A 17,246-nucleotide genomic window follows, 5' to 3' on the forward strand; every position below is an offset into this window, starting at 1 on the left:
ATTTATTCTAAGGCAATTTTTACGACATTTTTAAAATGTTAAATTGTAAAATAGGTTATATAAAACACATATTTATAATTCACATTTATCAGTAATTTAGTTTAAGATTATACAAATAAGTATTTTCAACAAAAACTTCATACTTTATTTGAGCATAATTTATACCTGTACCTGATCTACGAAAAAATCTGATTATATTTGTACAAAAATAACAATAAATTTATTTTAAATTAAGTTATAAAAACGGTTGTAAATTAGTTCATTTAATTAGTCACTAAAATTAAACACCATAAGATTGTAAGGTTTACAATAGTTTTTTTTTTTAAAGTAACGGAATCGGCAAAGCTCAAGTGTGGCCAAACAGCACTAGAGCTTTTAAAACTTGCAGCGCTATTAAGGCAGACTGCTGAGTGGCCACACTAATTGCCCATTTGTTTGTTTTACCGAAATCGAGGTTTTTTAGGAAGTTCAAGAGCCGCAGGATGTCGGAGGTCCGCATTCGGCCGCGCCAGGTCCTCATCCTGATCATCGTCTTCCTGGTGGTGCTGATGATGGTCCACCGTAACGGCAAGCGCACCTGCCAGGGCCCGGAGTACCTGCAGGCCATGTTCGTCCAGGCGGACACGTTACCCACGATCTACGCCGTCACGCCCACATACCCGCGTCCCGCCCAAAAGGCGGAGCTGACCAGGTGGAGTATCCCAACCCTGCCTCCTCCAGAGAAACCCCCAAGTAATAGTATATTTTTCCCATCAGACTATCACACCTTTTCATGCTGATGCCGCACCTGCACTGGATCATTGTGGAGGACACGAATGCCACCACGCCGCTGGTCACGAACCTGCTGGAGCGGGCGGGCCTGGAGAAGCGCTCCACGCAGCTGAACATCAAGACGCCGCCGGAGTTCAAGCTGCAGGGCAAGGACCCCAACTGGATAAAGCCACGCGGCGTGGAGCAGCGCAATCTGGCTTTGGCCTGGCTGAGGAATCACGTGGACGTCGACCGGCACTCGATTGTGTTCTTCATGGACGACGACAACTCCTATTCCACCGAACTGTTCGAGGAGATGGGCAAGATCGAGCGGGGTCGCGTGGGCGTCTGGCCGGTGGGCCTCGTTGGCGGCTTGATGGTGGAGCGGCCGCTGCTCAGCGAGGATGGCAGCAAGGTGACCGGCTTCAATGCCGCCTGGCGACCCGAGAGACCCTTCCCCATCGACATGGCCGCCTTTGCCATCAGCATGGACCTGTTCATCCGCAATCCGCAGGCCCAGTTCTCGTACGAGGTGCAGCGGGGCTACCAGGAGAGCGAGATCCTGCGTCATCTGACCACCAGGGATCAGCTGCAGCCGCTGGCCAACAACTGCCGGGACGTCCTCGTCTGGCACACGCGCACCGAGAAGACCAAGCTGAACGCCGAGGAGGCGCTCCTCAAGAAGGGCCAGAGATCCGACGGCGGCATGGAGGTTTAACCCCCGGGAAACCACTGTATATATGCTGTCATCCTAGTGAATTTATTTAATGTGTTCGTCCCGAGAAACCGTCACTCCTTACAGAGGTTTAGTTTTCCTCATAGCATAGTTTAAAGAAATATCTTTTCAATATCTTATCTTATCTTAACTTTTTCCCCAAAATATTCCTATTTTATGTTACCCTATTACTTTGTAAAAACCCGGTGAAGGCAGCTCAATTATGTTAGGCTAAATACTTTAATTAGTGCAATCTAAACATAGATCTTAATATTCTGAAAGCCACAGATTGCACACGGAAGAAAATGTATTTGAGTGGAGAAGTTAATCAAATATATTGACCAAGCACAAGAGATTAGAAACCAAAGGAGATTTTTGTGACACCCCCGAGTATTAGCGCAAGTTTCAATTACGAAACACTACTAGTTGTACAATGCTCAAATCAAAGTTGTAACGATAGTCCCTAGTCTATCTGCAATGCCCGATATCTGTTGTGGTTTATTATTTTACCTCGAAAGTCATTAAACGAATTGCCGCTTTACATTTTATTTAAACTATAAGTACGCCTTAATTTACCCCACTTAATTGTATATTAATCCACTAGAAATTGTAAAATATCCGCAGAATGTAAGCTTCCCCTGTGTGCCTCCCGTTCAACGCCAATAAAATTGATACCGATAACGATTCACAGACAACAATGGGGCAAAGATAACTCAATTAAATGTTAAACGGTAGAGTTTAATTGATAATACGGTATTGAGAAGTCCGTTGCACATACACAGCTTGCTATATTTAGATATATAAATATCACCGGTTGGGGATTTTATAATTCTCAAGTGCTTATTCCAGTAGAAGATTAAATAAATAGGGCAGAGTTCCAGAATCAAATACACAAAGACGGGACCAGAGACGCTTGCACCAACAAGTGGCTTCGGTCTTTTTGCTATTCTGTATATTTTATTATCCCAGATAGAAAACTATACCACCCAAAATACGAGTAAAAACCACATCGTTTGGAATTATAGTACAGTAAATACGATTTATTTTCCCCCGTTTCAGTTTCAGTGTATAATTTTTCATCAATTTTGTTTAGTTCATATAAAAAGCTACACTCTGCCGCCGAACAGAGCTATCGAGTGGCTAGATCCGTTCGGTTTTTGCAAACATATTTCATATGCATGGTCGGCAGTTCCGTAAACAATTGCATCCAAATTCAAATTCAAATTCATATAGCCTCCTGTAATCTCGATTTGGGTTCGCTTTGTGGGTTATTCGATAGGCTCTTTGTATAGTATCGTGTGTGTATATATAGTTATAGGTAAAAAGCTCTGACAAGGCGCTTGACTTAACTGGCAACAGAAGCGACAATAGCTCATTGGGGATCTCAGCGAAGGATCGGATCGGATCGGATGGGATCGGGGATTTGTGCGGGGCGGGGGTCAAATAAAAATGCGCATTCCATGGGGATATGGATATAACATACATACATTTAGATCGGCGTGGTTACATATTTGTAGTTCGCTTTTTGTTTTGGTTTTTTTTCATTTATTTTGTATTATTTGTTTCGTGTAGAAAAAAAAACTTACGAGTAAATTTAAATACATGTACATACATATATATATTTTAGATTTATATATCCGTTAGATTAATGCGTTTTAGGTCTCTTAACTACAATTTGTTTAATTTTTACATACATAAGAAAATACTTTTAACACAAAACTGAGCGATTTGCAGTTGTCTGATGGAAGTGGGTTGAAAGTAAGATGAATAGTTAATGTTTGGCAATCTCGTAGTTCTCCGTTTTCCGTTTTCCTTCTACAACTTAGCAATTAACTTGAGTTAGTTTCGATTTTCGTAATTTTCTCATCGTGTTTGAACTTGTGTGGGATGAACCGGATCCGGAAACGTCTTCCGCTTAGCAAGCAGTCAAGCTAAGCAGTTTGTAAACATTTTCAAATATTCCATTTCAATTTCAATTTCGTCAACATTAATGTACATTGAGCATTTTTCATTGGGTGCCGTCCGCGGATTACACATTCTGGTGGTTAAGTATACGAATTACGATAGGAAACCAAGGATTTCGATATCAACTAAATATTCAAGTCCTTTCTTCTTCTAATCTATCCGATTTAATGTCATGGTTGTGGGGAAAGAAATGCTCGCAAGTCTTTTGTTCAGCGTTTTAAGTACTACGAATTGGTGGGGGATGATGATCAGGGGGCAAACTTAATGTTAAAACTTATTTATGGCATGTTTAAGTTAGTTATACTAAAGAAATCGTTCTCATTCCTTGCGGCTTACATGCATAAATCCCTTCTCTTCGCTTTAACTGCTAAATAAATGTAATTTTTTGTTTGTAAGGCATTAATTTAAGATTTCTTTCTTGCATACATATATATTTAAATATATGTATATAACTTAGGCTAGGTCCGTTTCTCATCATCTCCTCTTGTTTTATTTACTCTTCCCACCTTTGTTCATCGTTATTTGTTATTTGTAATTTCTTTGTAATTTTTATGAATCTGACTAAGGAGAAACAAAGCAGATGCAGCGATATAAAATATAAAGTAAAATGAAGCGACATGGAGTTATTCTTATTTTTTGCTTGTTTGCTTTCCGGTCTTTCGAGCTTAATGTACTATGTTTTAGATGCTTTTAAGATATCGTATGTATTATAGTAAGACATTTAGTAAGATTTACGCTGTGTACGAAAGTAAATTAAAACCAACTTAGTGTGCCAATCGATCGATATTCCAGTTTTCTTCCCCCAGCTTTGGCTTTGGCTTCTTCTCGCTAGATCATCATACAAGTATATATCTATGTGTATAGTATATATCTTCCCTCCTTCATGTTTTGTGCACATTGCGGTTGGATACTGGATTCTGGATCCTGGAGGTCCTTGAGTTCTGGAAACGCTCCTCCTTACACCGCCGAATTCTTGCCGATTATCTCGCCACTGCGTGAGTGGACAAATCGCCCGTCGAACTCGATGGTTGAGTTCTGTTTAATGCTGCCGGTGGGCGTGCGAAGCGGCTCCTTTTCGTCCCTGTGAAGGTTAAGATTGAAAGAGATGGAAATTAGATAAATTAGCTAATTACAAATATTAATTTCGTGTCCCAACTGTCATTGCTACGCATGCAAGTTGTGCCAGGCAGTGAAGAGTATTATTTTATTCCTATATATTTTGGGTATGACACTGGTGTTGATATATTAACTATTGTATATTCTAATGGGTTTTTGGTAAAAATTAAAATTTTTCTTTTTGTTTTTTTGCTGTAACTTGGCCAAAAATGGTCCTAGACCAAAAATACATACTGTTTTGAACAGATAAAAAAATAAGAAATAAATCCATAGCACTTTCCCTGTGATATTGGAAAAATACAATTTTTGCCAATTTTCACATTTTTTTATAAGGGGGTACATCATGATTTTTTACGAAAAATGTCAAAAAAAATAAAATGTCCAGGTTTAAATGTCAATCGTTTGGAAATTTAATAACGAGTTCAGAAAGGTATGACAATCTATATTTGGATAAATATTTCCGTTGTTACGGTCAAAAGACGAATTATTTTTTTGTGAAAAGTTGCGTTCTTGGTTTTTGGTAAAAATTTGAATTTTTTTGTTTGGTTTTTTTTGCTGTAACTTGGCCAAAAATGCTGCTACACCAAAAATACATACTGATTTGAACAGATAACAAAATAATAAATAAATCCATGATACTTCCCGGGTGATCTTAAAAAAATAAAATTTGGGCCAATTTAACATTTTTTTATAAGGGGGTACACCATGATTTTTTACAAAAAAAATGACTAAAAAATGAAATGTCTATGCTTAAATGCCAATCGGTTGAAAGTGTCATACCGAATCTTAACTAAAGTTTGGTGGCCATGCAGTGCTAGCTGAAGATGACATATGAGGTATTTCGGATAGATGATAGGATAATAGTTATTGCGAGGAAGGCAGAAACAGAAGCACAACACGCCATAAAAAAAAACAGATGCGGATGCAGACAGGCAGAGTGGCGGAGGAAACAAAGAAAATCAAAAACGGAACGGAAATGGAAATAGAATCTGAAACAGAAACAGAAGCAGAAACGAAACGGAAGCGGAAATGGAAATGCTAGTCGGGGGTACGTACAATGGCGATGTCATGGGCGAACCGCCCAGTTTGACGGGCGGCGGCAGTGGCAACGGCGATGGTGGCGGCTCCTTTACCAGCTGGCCACTGCAATAAGGTAGCGGAAAACGCCAACCGTAAAGACTGCTTGGTTAGATGGTTTTTGGGTTTATAGTCGATAGTTGATATTGTGATTGTGGTTCGGTTTTGGTTGGATTCGATTTGATTTAATTTGATTTGGTTGGATTGGTTGGATGTGTGATTGGATGATTGGAATAATACATGATGAGGTTGATTTAGTATCGAACAGAGAGTAGAATACATAGATAGCTATGGGTTGGTTTTTGGTATGTAAGTGACAACAATGATGAAACAGAAACAAATGTGTGTGAATATATATATCGTGTGGGTTGTTGGGCGTGTATTTTGATAACGTTGGCTTATACAGTTTATAGTGAGCAATTAAGTGTGGCCTTGAAGATCACAGACATATTTGTTTCAAATATTCCATATTATTCAAGGCCCTTAAAATATTTCATTACTTTTCTTAGAAATGGCAAAGTGCTAGTTTTTAATCAAATATAAATAATATCTCAAATTTTACAATTATATGGCTCTGACATTTTGCCACCTCTAACTCGAAATCTTTAACTTTTTGCAACAGCGAACATTAAAACACTTATATATTCAATTGTACAATTAGCCAACAAACTAAGGAAATGATTTTGAAGCAAATTCTGGTGTATTCGTGTCAACGAGTGTGAGTTTTCGAAATAAATCAGTGACTGGGTTTGTGTTGTTCTGTTTTGGTCTTTGAATTACATTCAATATTGCACTAAAAATTTGATGGCAAACGAAAAGGATAATGGTTAACAATTTGGAATTTTAATTTTCATTTTAGATGAGTCTCAGATCGCTCAGACGGATATCAGGGAATTGCGATTGAACAACAAGGACTTGGGCCGCGCATAAACCCAATTGTACTCCAAGTCCTGGCGCCTGTAAGTTTGGCTTTTTATCGCAAAATAGGAGCGTGTGGGGGAAGAACACAAGCAGAACGCAAAAGCAAAGATGTTAAATTCGATTCCGATTCTGATTTTTAGTGCAATATTCGTTTCAAACGTTTTCCAATCAAATTGGGTAAACAGAAAAAATAAGATTACAGATTTAGGTGATCTAAGCTCGAGGTTAATTTGATCATTTTTATTAATTTTCGAACTTTTATAAAAGTTATCGAAAACATCGATAAGAGAGGAATAAAAAGATCGATATTTTAAAAAGTTACTTGGTTCGAAACTGAGATCAAATACGCCTTGGTTTATTTCACTTTTAAGACGTAGATAGTAAAGAATCAATGGAGCTTACCTGCCCAGCTTGGCCTCGTCGTCGATCTCGGAGGGCGATCGCTTGGCCTTGCGGCACATGGTGGCCATGACGCCCATGTGGACGGTGATGCAGCACAGGAAGTCCACCACGAAGAGGAGCAGAAGGACGCCGCCGAGTGCGATGCCCACGATGGCCGCCGAGGAGAAGACCTGTCGGTCAGCCACCTGGATAACGTCGAGTCCTGTTTGGTTTTTTTCGGATTAGAGAAGGTGCAGACGGAAGGCGGGATGCGGATGGGGGAAAACAAGTGTACTCGATTAGTAAGTTGTCATTCAGATTCAGATCGCTTTATAGGGGAAGGGGGTGTTAACTATACGTATCTCTAGGTGGTACGGTGCCAGCACCTGGCTCACTAGCCTAGGAAATCTCCTCCAATTAACAGCTAATCTTACACACTTAAAACTCTGCTTCTTAATCGCTGGTTAATCGTTTAAACGTATTTTACATTTTTGTGTGTGTATTATTTTGTGGTTGAAATTAGTCGAAACTAAGATTAAACATAACGAAATCATAACAGTTACAATAATAGTAGTAGCAATCATAATAACCAAAAAATATAAGAGGGAAGTACAAAATCAATTTTAAATCGCACCAATTGACATAACATGAAAAGCATTTTCAAACAAAGCAACAAACTTAGCAATATGAATTTTCATTTTTTTGGTCTCCGGTTTTTTTTTCTTGCCATATATCGAAAGGGGACTGGAAAGTGGGGGTTTACAAATAAAGCATGCAGCCGGTGGGGAAAAGTTTGGTTGGAGGGATTTTTTTGGGGGTTTTCGCTCAGCACAGAAATAGAGAAAGTGGTCGGTGAGAGTGAGAAAAAGAAGCGGTTGGTTGGAAAAGTGTTTTAGTTTTTTTTTTTTACAAATTGCAAAATACATAAATAGGCCAATATGCAAAGTATACAAGCAGTGTTAAGCAGTTCAACTTAAGGATATATTTGATTTTACCTTATGTTAGATAGAAGTGTATTTGTATGTACATTTTGTGTGCGGGAGGGGAATTATATAGAAGGTAGTGGGAATCGTTTGCCTAGAGTGCTTTGCTTCGGTTTTTAAAACTATAACATAATCAACAATTAACAATCAACAATAAGGTTTGTTATCAACAGATTTTTCTGGTTTCGGGGTATACAATATTTTTGTTGTTGGTTGTTCAGCTGTTAGTGTCTGCGGCTGTTGGTGTGCAGTGCAAATGAACAGGTTATAATAAGTAGATACAAATATAGGCGTTAAACACATCCTTTTTGTTACCTGGCGGCATCCGAAATGCTGGTGGCAACCCTGTCCCAAGTCACACACGCACGCACTGCTTTCTGTTAAAGTTTTCTCTTTATTACCCAAAATGAACTTCTTAAGTGGTAGGCTTTCTTTTCGTTTCCATTTACCAATTTTCGTTTTTGTTTTCGGTTTCATTTGCTTACAACATTCATGACATCGTGTTTAATTGTGATCTGTGAGAACAGTGAAAGTTCCTACTGCTTGCCCAAGGGCGTTTAAAAAAAAAACGCTTTCCCCATCTCAGCAACGTTAGGCGGGCTGAATTATTCACTAACTATATGTGTATACGTATGTATAACTAGATATTGTAAAGGTATAAATTGTATTTATCAGTTTTCTTTTTTTTTTATGAATTTACGATATATATTTGGCTAGAAAAATCGATTTCGCTTGCTAAAAAAACGTGTATACAGGAATATCGGTTTGTCTAGATCGAGTTGCATTCTAGTTTTGGCCTATTAAACGCTTACTATCAACAGAAGGTAAAAACACTCGTGAGCCCCCTAGTGTGGAAAAATTCGTAATCGCTTTAACTTAGTTAGAGTTACTTATTGTCCCCTCTTAACGTTTACGCACTGAAAACAGAACAGGACCTGGCTAAACTGCTCGCAACTGCTTAAAAACAGTGTTGGAAGAAGCTTTTTGGCTAACTTTAGGTTAGGTTAGGTATAGAGTGTAAATGTAACTTGTACTCGTATGCACTTGATATTTCGATTCCTTATTCTCCTTGTAGAATTTCGCTAAAACGTCTCATTTATAAATTTGGTTTAGGCTTTGGTTTTTCTTTTTTTCTTTGTGTCGCTTGGCAGTGTTGTAAAATTCACATTGAACTAAGCGGAACGGGTGTACGGAATCGGAATGTGTTCTATAAATGCTCTCGCTATACACATACAACTAAATAACAACATAACATTGGCTTAGTGGTAAAACAAGGTCTCTAGCGGTTAGACATAGGATATAGGATACATATAAGTACAATTGATCAGTTGTGTAAGCATGTGTTTCGGTTTTGGCATTCCGTTTGTCTGTTTTCTTCAACTAGGTACTATCATAGATTTTCGTTTTTGGTTTTTTTGTACAGTTAATGGAATCGTGACCCGCCCTATGTGATATATTTATTGATCATATTCTCTACTTGAGCACATTTAACGTAATTATGTCCGCTTCTTCTTGCTAGTTAAGTGTATGTTTTATTTTATTCCTTTTTTTTGTTTTTTTTTAGTTAGTTTTCTTATTATTTACACATTGACACACCAAACGAAAACTAGAGAAAGGAAAACCCATGGTAAACGGCCAGCGGAAGGATCCTCCGAGCACTGCTTGTTGATGGGTGGAAGCAGGAGAAGCATCGGCAGCTGTGGTCGCTTAAGCAGTGCGCGTCGTCGGCAGCATAATCAGCAGCATTGTCGGCAGAGCAGCGCTAAGAACAAGCAGTTGGGCCAGGGGTGCAGCGCCACTCGAAGGCGAAGGATGCGGATTATCTGTTGGTTTTTCGATTTTTTGTCGATATTTTCGATTTTTGATTGCATTTTAGCATTTGTACAGTTCGATTGTAATTAATTTTAGTAGTAGGAGTTGTTGTTGTTGTGGTTTTTAGCACACACACACCATAAAAGAGAGAAAAAACAAGGAAGAAAAAGTGGTAGAAGAAAAAGGAAGAAAAGGACACACAAAAAAAAAATCTTGATTTTAAGTTCATTGTTTTATTTTTTTTGTAGTTACTGAGAAGACGACGACGTTGGATCAAACACAATGTGCAAAGTGTGAGTTAGTTGTTAGTTTGTTTGGTTTGTTTTTGTTTGGCTCGGTTTCGAGTTTGTGTGTGTTTGTGTTTGCTTTCGAGTGTTTGTTTCACTAACAAAAGGGCCACGAATGTGTTGTTAGTTGAGTTTTGTGGTTGTTGTTGGTTAGGATAATAGCTATGACTAAATGCCTAATTAGATGCACACACTAAGTCCACTTGTTAGCCAAAAGATCAAGGTTAAATGTTAAAGTTGAGGTTAGGTTTGGGTTTAAAGTTGAGGTTATGTCTAGGCAAAAGCGGAGTGGGGATGGGTAATTTCGGGAATAACGGTACACACAGAGGGATAGAGACAGACGGCACACACAAACACAAGGGCTTTACTAACACAAACACGAACAAACGGACTACGCACAACATATACTTAAAATTAGCAAAAGAATAGGACAACAAATCGAGGAACAGAGACGACACAGCGAGAGCGAAAGAGAGGGCGAATTATGTGAGGGGGGTTGAGCGAAAGAGAGAAAGAGATAGAGACAACGCAGGCAAAACTAATAATAAAAGAGTACGACAGCAGTTGCAGTAAATTACAGTTTGTTTCATTGGTTTTCTTTGAATGTTTTATTTGAGAAACGTTTTCTTTTTCATCGCTTATAATTCAAAAATTTAACTAAAGAAGTAGTCGCAGTATACACACAAAATCAAATTAAATCAAATAATAATTATTAATCGATGTGATAAGGAATAATAATGAAGAACTCTAGTGTGGTAGTAGTCCGATATCAAACAGAAAAGATTTTCATCGCGTTTATCTATTTTCTTGTTTTTTCCATTACATACTAAATTTACATTTAACAGGGTTTTTTGCTTCGTCATACGTATTAAAAATAATATTACAATCGAAAACTGTGATGAATGCAGACACACACAAAAATATAAAATTATAAGTTTCGAGTTTTCTCCTCTTTCATTTTGTGTCACAAATAATGTGGTGTTTAGTGTGATGTAATTATAATTAAGTAAATGCTTAAGAACGGTAATAAAAAAAAAACAAGAGAGAACGCTATAGTCGGGTGCCCCGACTATCAGATACCCGTTACTCAGCTAAAGGGAGTGCGAAAGAGATGGAGAAAAACTTTGATCCGCCGTAACTTTTTAACGAATGGTCCGATTTAAAAAATTTCTTCTACATTTCGATAGGTATTGATAAACACAATAAAACTGCATTTTTACTTTTCCAAAATATTGAAATTTTTAAAATCGTATATATGCGATTGTGGGCGTTAGAGGGGGCGTGGCACCCTTTTGAAACAAACTTGCGCTGCGTAGGAACTCCTAGAATCTGCATGCAAAATGTCAATCTTCTAGCTTTTATAGTTTCCGAGATCTCAGCGTTCATACGGACAGACGGACAGACAGACAGACGGACAGACGGACAGACGGACATGGCTAGATCGACTCGGCTAGTGATCCTGATCAAGAATATATATACTTTATGGGGTCGGAAACGCTTCCTTCTACCTGTTACATACTTTTGCACGAATACAATATACCCTTTTACTCTACGAGTAACGGGTATAATGATCGTATAGTAGGCTAAAATTCAATTTGGGACGCGCGCATCTCTCACATTTCTATATATCGTACAACGGCTGACTGACGAGATTTCTGGTGAATTTGGCATTTGAATGCGAAATATGATTGAGTTTCGATCTCAAGGGGACGACAACACGATCGCGAATGAATTGTAATGCTTAGTCAAATGCGTTGCAATACCTTTGCCATTGTTTCCTGGCTCAGTGGGTGGGTGTTGTGTGGACATTTCGGTTGGAATGTATACATTACATATTCGTTTATTATTATTAATAAAACAAGTTTAGATGGTTAAGATGCTCTAGACGATTCAGAACGCACAAAAACATGCAAAACACAAAATGTTTCAAAACATAAGGCACACTCAAAATAAATTTAACCCTAAATTTTAGAAAATCGCCCTAAAAATTTCTTTTTTCTAAATACAAGAAAGTTATTTCTAAATCTAAGGAAATTTTTCTTAAGTCAAGAAAGTTTTTCTCAAATCTAGGAAGTTTTTCTTAAATGTAGAAAATGGTTACCATGAACTAAAATCACCCTAAAATCTAGAAAAAATGTCCTAAACTTTAGAAATTATTTTCTGAAAAATAGAAAGGCAAACGAAAATAATAAAATATTTTGGCAACACCTTTTCTAAAAATTAGTGCCCTAACCCTAAAATGAAACCAACCCTAAATAATAGAAACATTTTCTAAAAAGTAGAAATTTTTTCTAAAAAATAGAAATATTTGTTTTCACATGCTCTGGCACACCAAAATGTTCAATGCCAGAACTTGTCAACTGCCGGCCGGCTGTACCCGTGGCGCAGACGGTTAAAGCACTTCGTTAGCAATCGAATCGACGCGGGTCCGAGTCCCAGAGCAAATTTTTTTTACCTTTTTTTTTTAATTTTTTTTTTTAATGTTATTTTATTTTTCTTTTTATTTATTTTTTTACTTTTTTTTATTCCTTTTTTTATTGATGGCAAGCGGTAAACTGAAAATAATTAGGTTTATATTCAGCTATTTACTATATACTACACATAATATAAATTGCGTTAGCATAAATATATACATATGTATATACGTATGTAAATAAGTAAAACGCGAATGGTCAAAATTATGCAATTAGTATTCAAATGTGTTGTCCGCTTCACCCTTTACATACAATGCTCGGTTTGCCACAACAAATTTATGTGCTACAATGGCCCAGTATGTAGGCCGTTCGCTCCTCGCGCGGGAGACCCGGGTTCGATTCTCACGACGGACAAGTAAAAATTGTAAGTTTTTTTCATGAAGATAAAATATTAACTAACCATAATTTATACATTCCCCCATTCCCCCGCAGTCCCGTAGTCCACATTTACAACCACATTTGGCTTTGGTTACATAAGAAATCCAAGTGCAAATACATAATAATAAATACATAACCTTTAACATTCACAATATACAAGACACACAACGCCTGCATATGTACATAGGGAGGAGTACATAATATAAACGTATATACAAAAAAAAATCATGATTGAACATGTTTTTTTGTTTTGTTTTTAATTTCTATTTTTTAGGAAAATTTCCTACTTTTTAGAAATTTTTGCCCTTAAATTTAGTAAAATTACCCTAAAATTTAGAAATATGACGTCAAAAAAAATCAAAAATATAGAAAAATGTGACCCTAAAATTTAGGGCTAGCTTGTCTTGAAGACAAAAGTAGGGCGATTTCCTTGACTTTAGGGTTAATATTATTTTGAGTGCAATGAAATAAAGTTATAAAGTTGAGCAAATTAAGTAAAACTCGGGGCAAACATGGGTTTTAGATTTTTCATGGTTCTTATGGTTTTGGTGGGACATTACTTGGGATGGGGACGGTATTACACTGAGTGTGAACAAAAAACAAAAGTTGAAACGCAATTGAAATAAACACTACAAAAATGTATGCAAAATTTATCGATTATATCTGGGATATATGTATCATATTCATATATATATATATAGAGCAGTAAAAATTATGTCTTTATCTAGATATCATGTAGATGATGTCTGCGTGTGAATGGGTGTATATATATAAATATATATATATAGAGATTTTTTTCAGTTATAAATGTTTTCCTTTTTTTTTTGCTGGGATCTTGTAGACTCGATACGATGCAATTCGATATTATCGGGTAACTCAATATCAAGTCGATCGATCGATTTGCCGAATAGTTTCGGCTTTTCGAACGATCGACTTGATATCTCTTCTTTTTTAAGGATTTTAGATTTCTTTTTTCTGATTTTTAGACTAACATTGAGGCTAGAACACTAAGTAATGTTATGCTTATTGTGGTGGCCAGCGTAATGATTGTTGTTGTTGCTGTTGTTATCGATGTGATTGTTGTTGTCGATGTGGCTGTTGTTGTTGTTGTTGTTGTGAACAGTCGTTTGTGTAGCGCACCGACACCGGAATTAAATCCGGCCGAATAGAGCAACGTGCCGAGATTGTTATTAGCTGAATCGGACTCACCTCGTGTCGTCTTCATAATGATGGAAGCTGGCGACGAATAGCCGATGGCATTGTGCGCCTTCAGTTCGATGCGATAATAGGTGTTGCCCACCAGCTGTGTCATCTCGTAGGAGGTGGTCTCCACCACCTCGACGGTATTGCAGGAGTCCTCCAGTTCCGTCCAGGTGCCGCTGATCTTGACGCCCTGAAAAGCAGAGGTGGGTTAGTAAAAGAATTATTATTATATCTCTTAAAAAAAAATGTATGACATTTTTAGCTTAGCGATTGCACTAGTTTACTCTTATTAAGCATATTTAAATTAACATATTTTTTTTAGATTTTTAAATCCAACCGTTTTTGCTACCATTTCAACTTGCCATTTAAAAAAGGCTCTTTTCTATATAGTAGATACATTTTTTTGCATGTAAGCAATCTTTAAAAAAATACAATTTAATAGAAAGAAAAAAGGAAATTAAAAAGGGACTATCCAAACCCACTTACCGGACAGTATTTGATCTGGTACTTGTCGATGGGCTCTCCATTGTCGGCCGGCACCCCCCAGCGCAGCTCGAAGTGATCGGAGTAGGTCGAGACGACCACCGGCTCCTCGGTGTCGTGCTGCTCGGGCTGATGCAGTGGCTTGGGCTCCTCGGGAGCCGAGCGGCGTGGCGTCGACTGCTGCTGGTTGACGCCCCAGTTGCCCAGTCCCACCTGGTTGCGGGCGGCGAAGCGGAAGCTGTACTCCGTCTGCGGTCGCAGTCCCTCCACAATGTACGGCGAATCGGGCGACCAGCTGCGGTTGTAGGCCGTCGACCAGTCCGGATTGAGGGCCTCCTTGTACTGCACACTGAACGCCAGAATGGGCAGACCCAGTTCGGTGGGCGGGCCTCGGATGTCGAAGGTCATCGTGGTGGCGGTCAGTTGGCTGGGCTTAGCCTCGGACACAAAATCAGGGACACGTGCCTCCTTCAGCTGCATATCATGCTCGGCGGTTCCGTGGATATTCGTGGCAATGCACTTGTAGCCCGAGTAGTACTGCCTCGTCACCGGATGGACAATCAGATCGCTGCGAGGTCCCGTGCCCACGATCTTCAGATTGGTATCGTACAGATCCTTGATCTTGCGACCGTTCCAGTGCCATTCGATGGTGGCATTCGGGATGCCCATGGCCAGGCAGCTGAGATTGGCCTTGCGCTGCTCCCACGAGAAGACCGGCGGCAGCTCCTTCATGTGGCTGAAGTCGGGGGCGAACTCGACGGTGATGTGTCCGGTCTTGTAGGCCTTGTCCTCCGAATTCCGGGCAATGCACTGGTACAGTCCGTCGTCGGTGCGATCGGCATTGGCGATGCGCAGGGTGCCGGTGCTCTCGCCGCGCTCCTGGTCGTAGTTGGGCTCCAAAATAATACGGGGATCGTCGAACTGCTGGCCGGTCTTGAACTCCTCCTCGCTGCCCCAACGCCGGAAGGTGATCGTCGGTGCCGGACGTCCGCGGGCGCGGCAGGTGATGGCGATCTCCTTGGTCCTGGCACCGGTCACATTGTACAGTTCGTAGATCTGCGGACGCACCAGGACATTCAGCTTGGTCTTCTGGTCAACCACGCCGGCCTTGTTCTTCGCCAAGCAGGTGTAGGTGCCGTAGTCCTCCTGGGTAACCGAACTGATGGTCACAAGACCCGTCTGGGGATTCACCTGGAAGCGATCGGCGGTGGCCACGTTCAATTGGGTCGCATCCCGAATCCAGCTGATCTCCGGCACCGGTTTGCCCCTCGCCGTGCAGTTGGCCGCAAAGGGTTTGCCCTCGACCGCGTTGAGAGTCTCCGGGAGCGATACAATCACCGGCTGGATGAAGACCTCCACGCGAATGGTGCGCTCCAGCAGCTCGCCCGTCTCGATCACCGCCGCCCGGCAGGTGTAGATGCCTTCGTCACTCTCCTGGACATTGCGGATCAGCAGGCCGTTCGTTTGCACCACATACTTGTCGTTGGTGGTGCGGATCTGAGTTGTGGGTGGATAAAGCAGGTTTAGAAAGGAACGATAGTGAGTAGAGCTTGAAAAAATATCGAAAGTTTGATTTTTAATATGAAAACAGCGATATCATCACATCGATATTATGAAAATATCTAAAATATCGATTATTTTCAAGCTCTTATAGTTGGTTAGTTTTAATTACCGGATCTCCGTTGCGCAGCCAGTCGATTGTCGGATTGGGATCGGCCTTAACCTCACACATCACCACGTAATCCTGGCCCAAGGTGGGATACTGATTCTCGGGGGCATTTGTCCAGGTAATGGCCACTGCATAGGAGTACAAAAAAGGTAATATGTTAGTTACACTTAAACAAAAATATCGATTTTTAAAATATATAAATTAATATAGAAAACCCTTCATTTATAAAGGTTTAAATTTTAAGTTTTTTTCAAGAAATAGTTTAATTTTTAATAACTCATTAAGGTACATAAGCCCCCTTTTAAAACAGTAAATTTAATGTAGAAACCCTATTAGTGAAGCTCTGAAATAAATTATGAATAATCCCTAATAAGCGCCCATAAATCATAAACTAATTGTCTGAATGTATTTACTTCCCGTTCCATTTTTCCCCCCATCAAAAGGACACCTTATTGCGCAGTGCTGCTGTTGCTGTTTTGTGGACAGAAAGTAAGACGATTGGAGTCCTGAAGTCCTGCGACAAACAAATTCCTGGGCTAGGTGTGCACAAATTGTTTGATTTTGCTTCGCATTCATTTGCACAGCACACAGACAAAGCAAAAAAAAAAAGTAAAAAAAAAACAACAGAAAACTGAGGCCAGAGAAAATGCAAGCCAAGCAGGACACTATTTTTCTGGTCATGCCGAGCGAAGCTCTACGTGGCGTATACGTAATATAATTTTAAACAAACTCTCGGGCACATAAAAGCATTTCGAGCGCAAAGTCCAAGACATGTGCGCGGCCCCCCTTTTAAGGGTCACTAACGAGCTGGAAAAGAGGGGCAGATGGACGCCCCTGCCCGGCTGCCAATAAATCTCCACTGGCGAGATGACTTGGAAATTGAAAATGGACAGAAGGAGCAGAAAATAGTGTAAAGTAGTGTACTGCAAGAGTGAAATTCCTAAATCAGATACTGAAAAGGGGGCCGATTGTAAAGTACTAGGTGTTGTAGTTGGCAAATCAAAGCTCAGACTATCGGACTACCAACTGAAA

The 17,246-nt window shown here is 39.5% G+C and overlaps 2 protein-coding genes across 7 annotated transcripts in view; one reads left to right on the plus strand and one right to left on the minus strand.

The window, feature by feature from the left end:
- Window positions 1–410: 410 nt before the first annotated feature.
- GlcAT-I (Glucuronyltransferase I) lies at window positions 411–2,163 on the plus strand. Its single transcript, XM_017156558.3, has 2 exons — window positions 411–691; window positions 757–2,163. The coding sequence occupies exons 1-2, from the start codon at window positions 483–485 to the stop codon at window positions 1,466–1,468; spliced, it is 921 nt and encodes a 306-aa protein (XP_017012047.2). The 5' UTR covers window positions 411–482; the 3' UTR covers window positions 1,469–2,163.
- A 314-nt stretch (window positions 2,164–2,477) lies between these two features.
- Fas2 (fasciclin 2) overlaps window positions 2,478–17,246 on the minus strand; it is a 74,386-nt gene continuing 59,617 nt past the window's right edge. For 2 of the 6 annotated variants that reach the window (XM_017156551.3, XM_017156549.3), the window contains 6 exons: window positions 16,218–16,342; window positions 14,549–16,042; window positions 14,069–14,252; window positions 6,947–7,148; window positions 5,603–5,689; window positions 2,478–4,511 (listed from right to left, as the gene is read on the minus strand). In XM_017156551.3, coding sequence (XP_017012040.2) covers window positions 4,388–4,511; window positions 5,603–5,689; window positions 6,947–7,148; window positions 14,069–14,252; window positions 14,549–16,042; window positions 16,218–16,342 — 2,216 coding nt within the window. In that variant the 3' untranslated portion in view covers window positions 2,478–4,387. The other 4 variants (XM_017156554.3, XM_017156552.3, XM_017156556.3 and 1 more) reach the window with 3 other exon arrangements.

The sequence above is a fragment of the Drosophila takahashii genome, chromosome X, assembly GCF_030179915.1.
Source record: "Drosophila takahashii strain IR98-3 E-12201 chromosome X, DtakHiC1v2, whole genome shotgun sequence".
In the NCBI taxonomy this organism is placed as follows: Eukaryota; Metazoa; Arthropoda; class Insecta; order Diptera; family Drosophilidae; genus Drosophila; species Drosophila takahashii.

Excerpts from the sequence above, each read along its gene's own strand:
- GlcAT-I (XM_017156558.3), top strand. The coding sequence starts at position 483 with ATGTCGGAGGTCCGCATTCGGCCGCGCCAGGTCCTCATCCTGATCATC. Across the intron at positions 692-756 it reads CAAAAGGCGGAGCTGACCAG|ACTATCACACCTTTTCATGC; the intron begins GTGGAGTATCCC and ends TTTTCCCATCAG.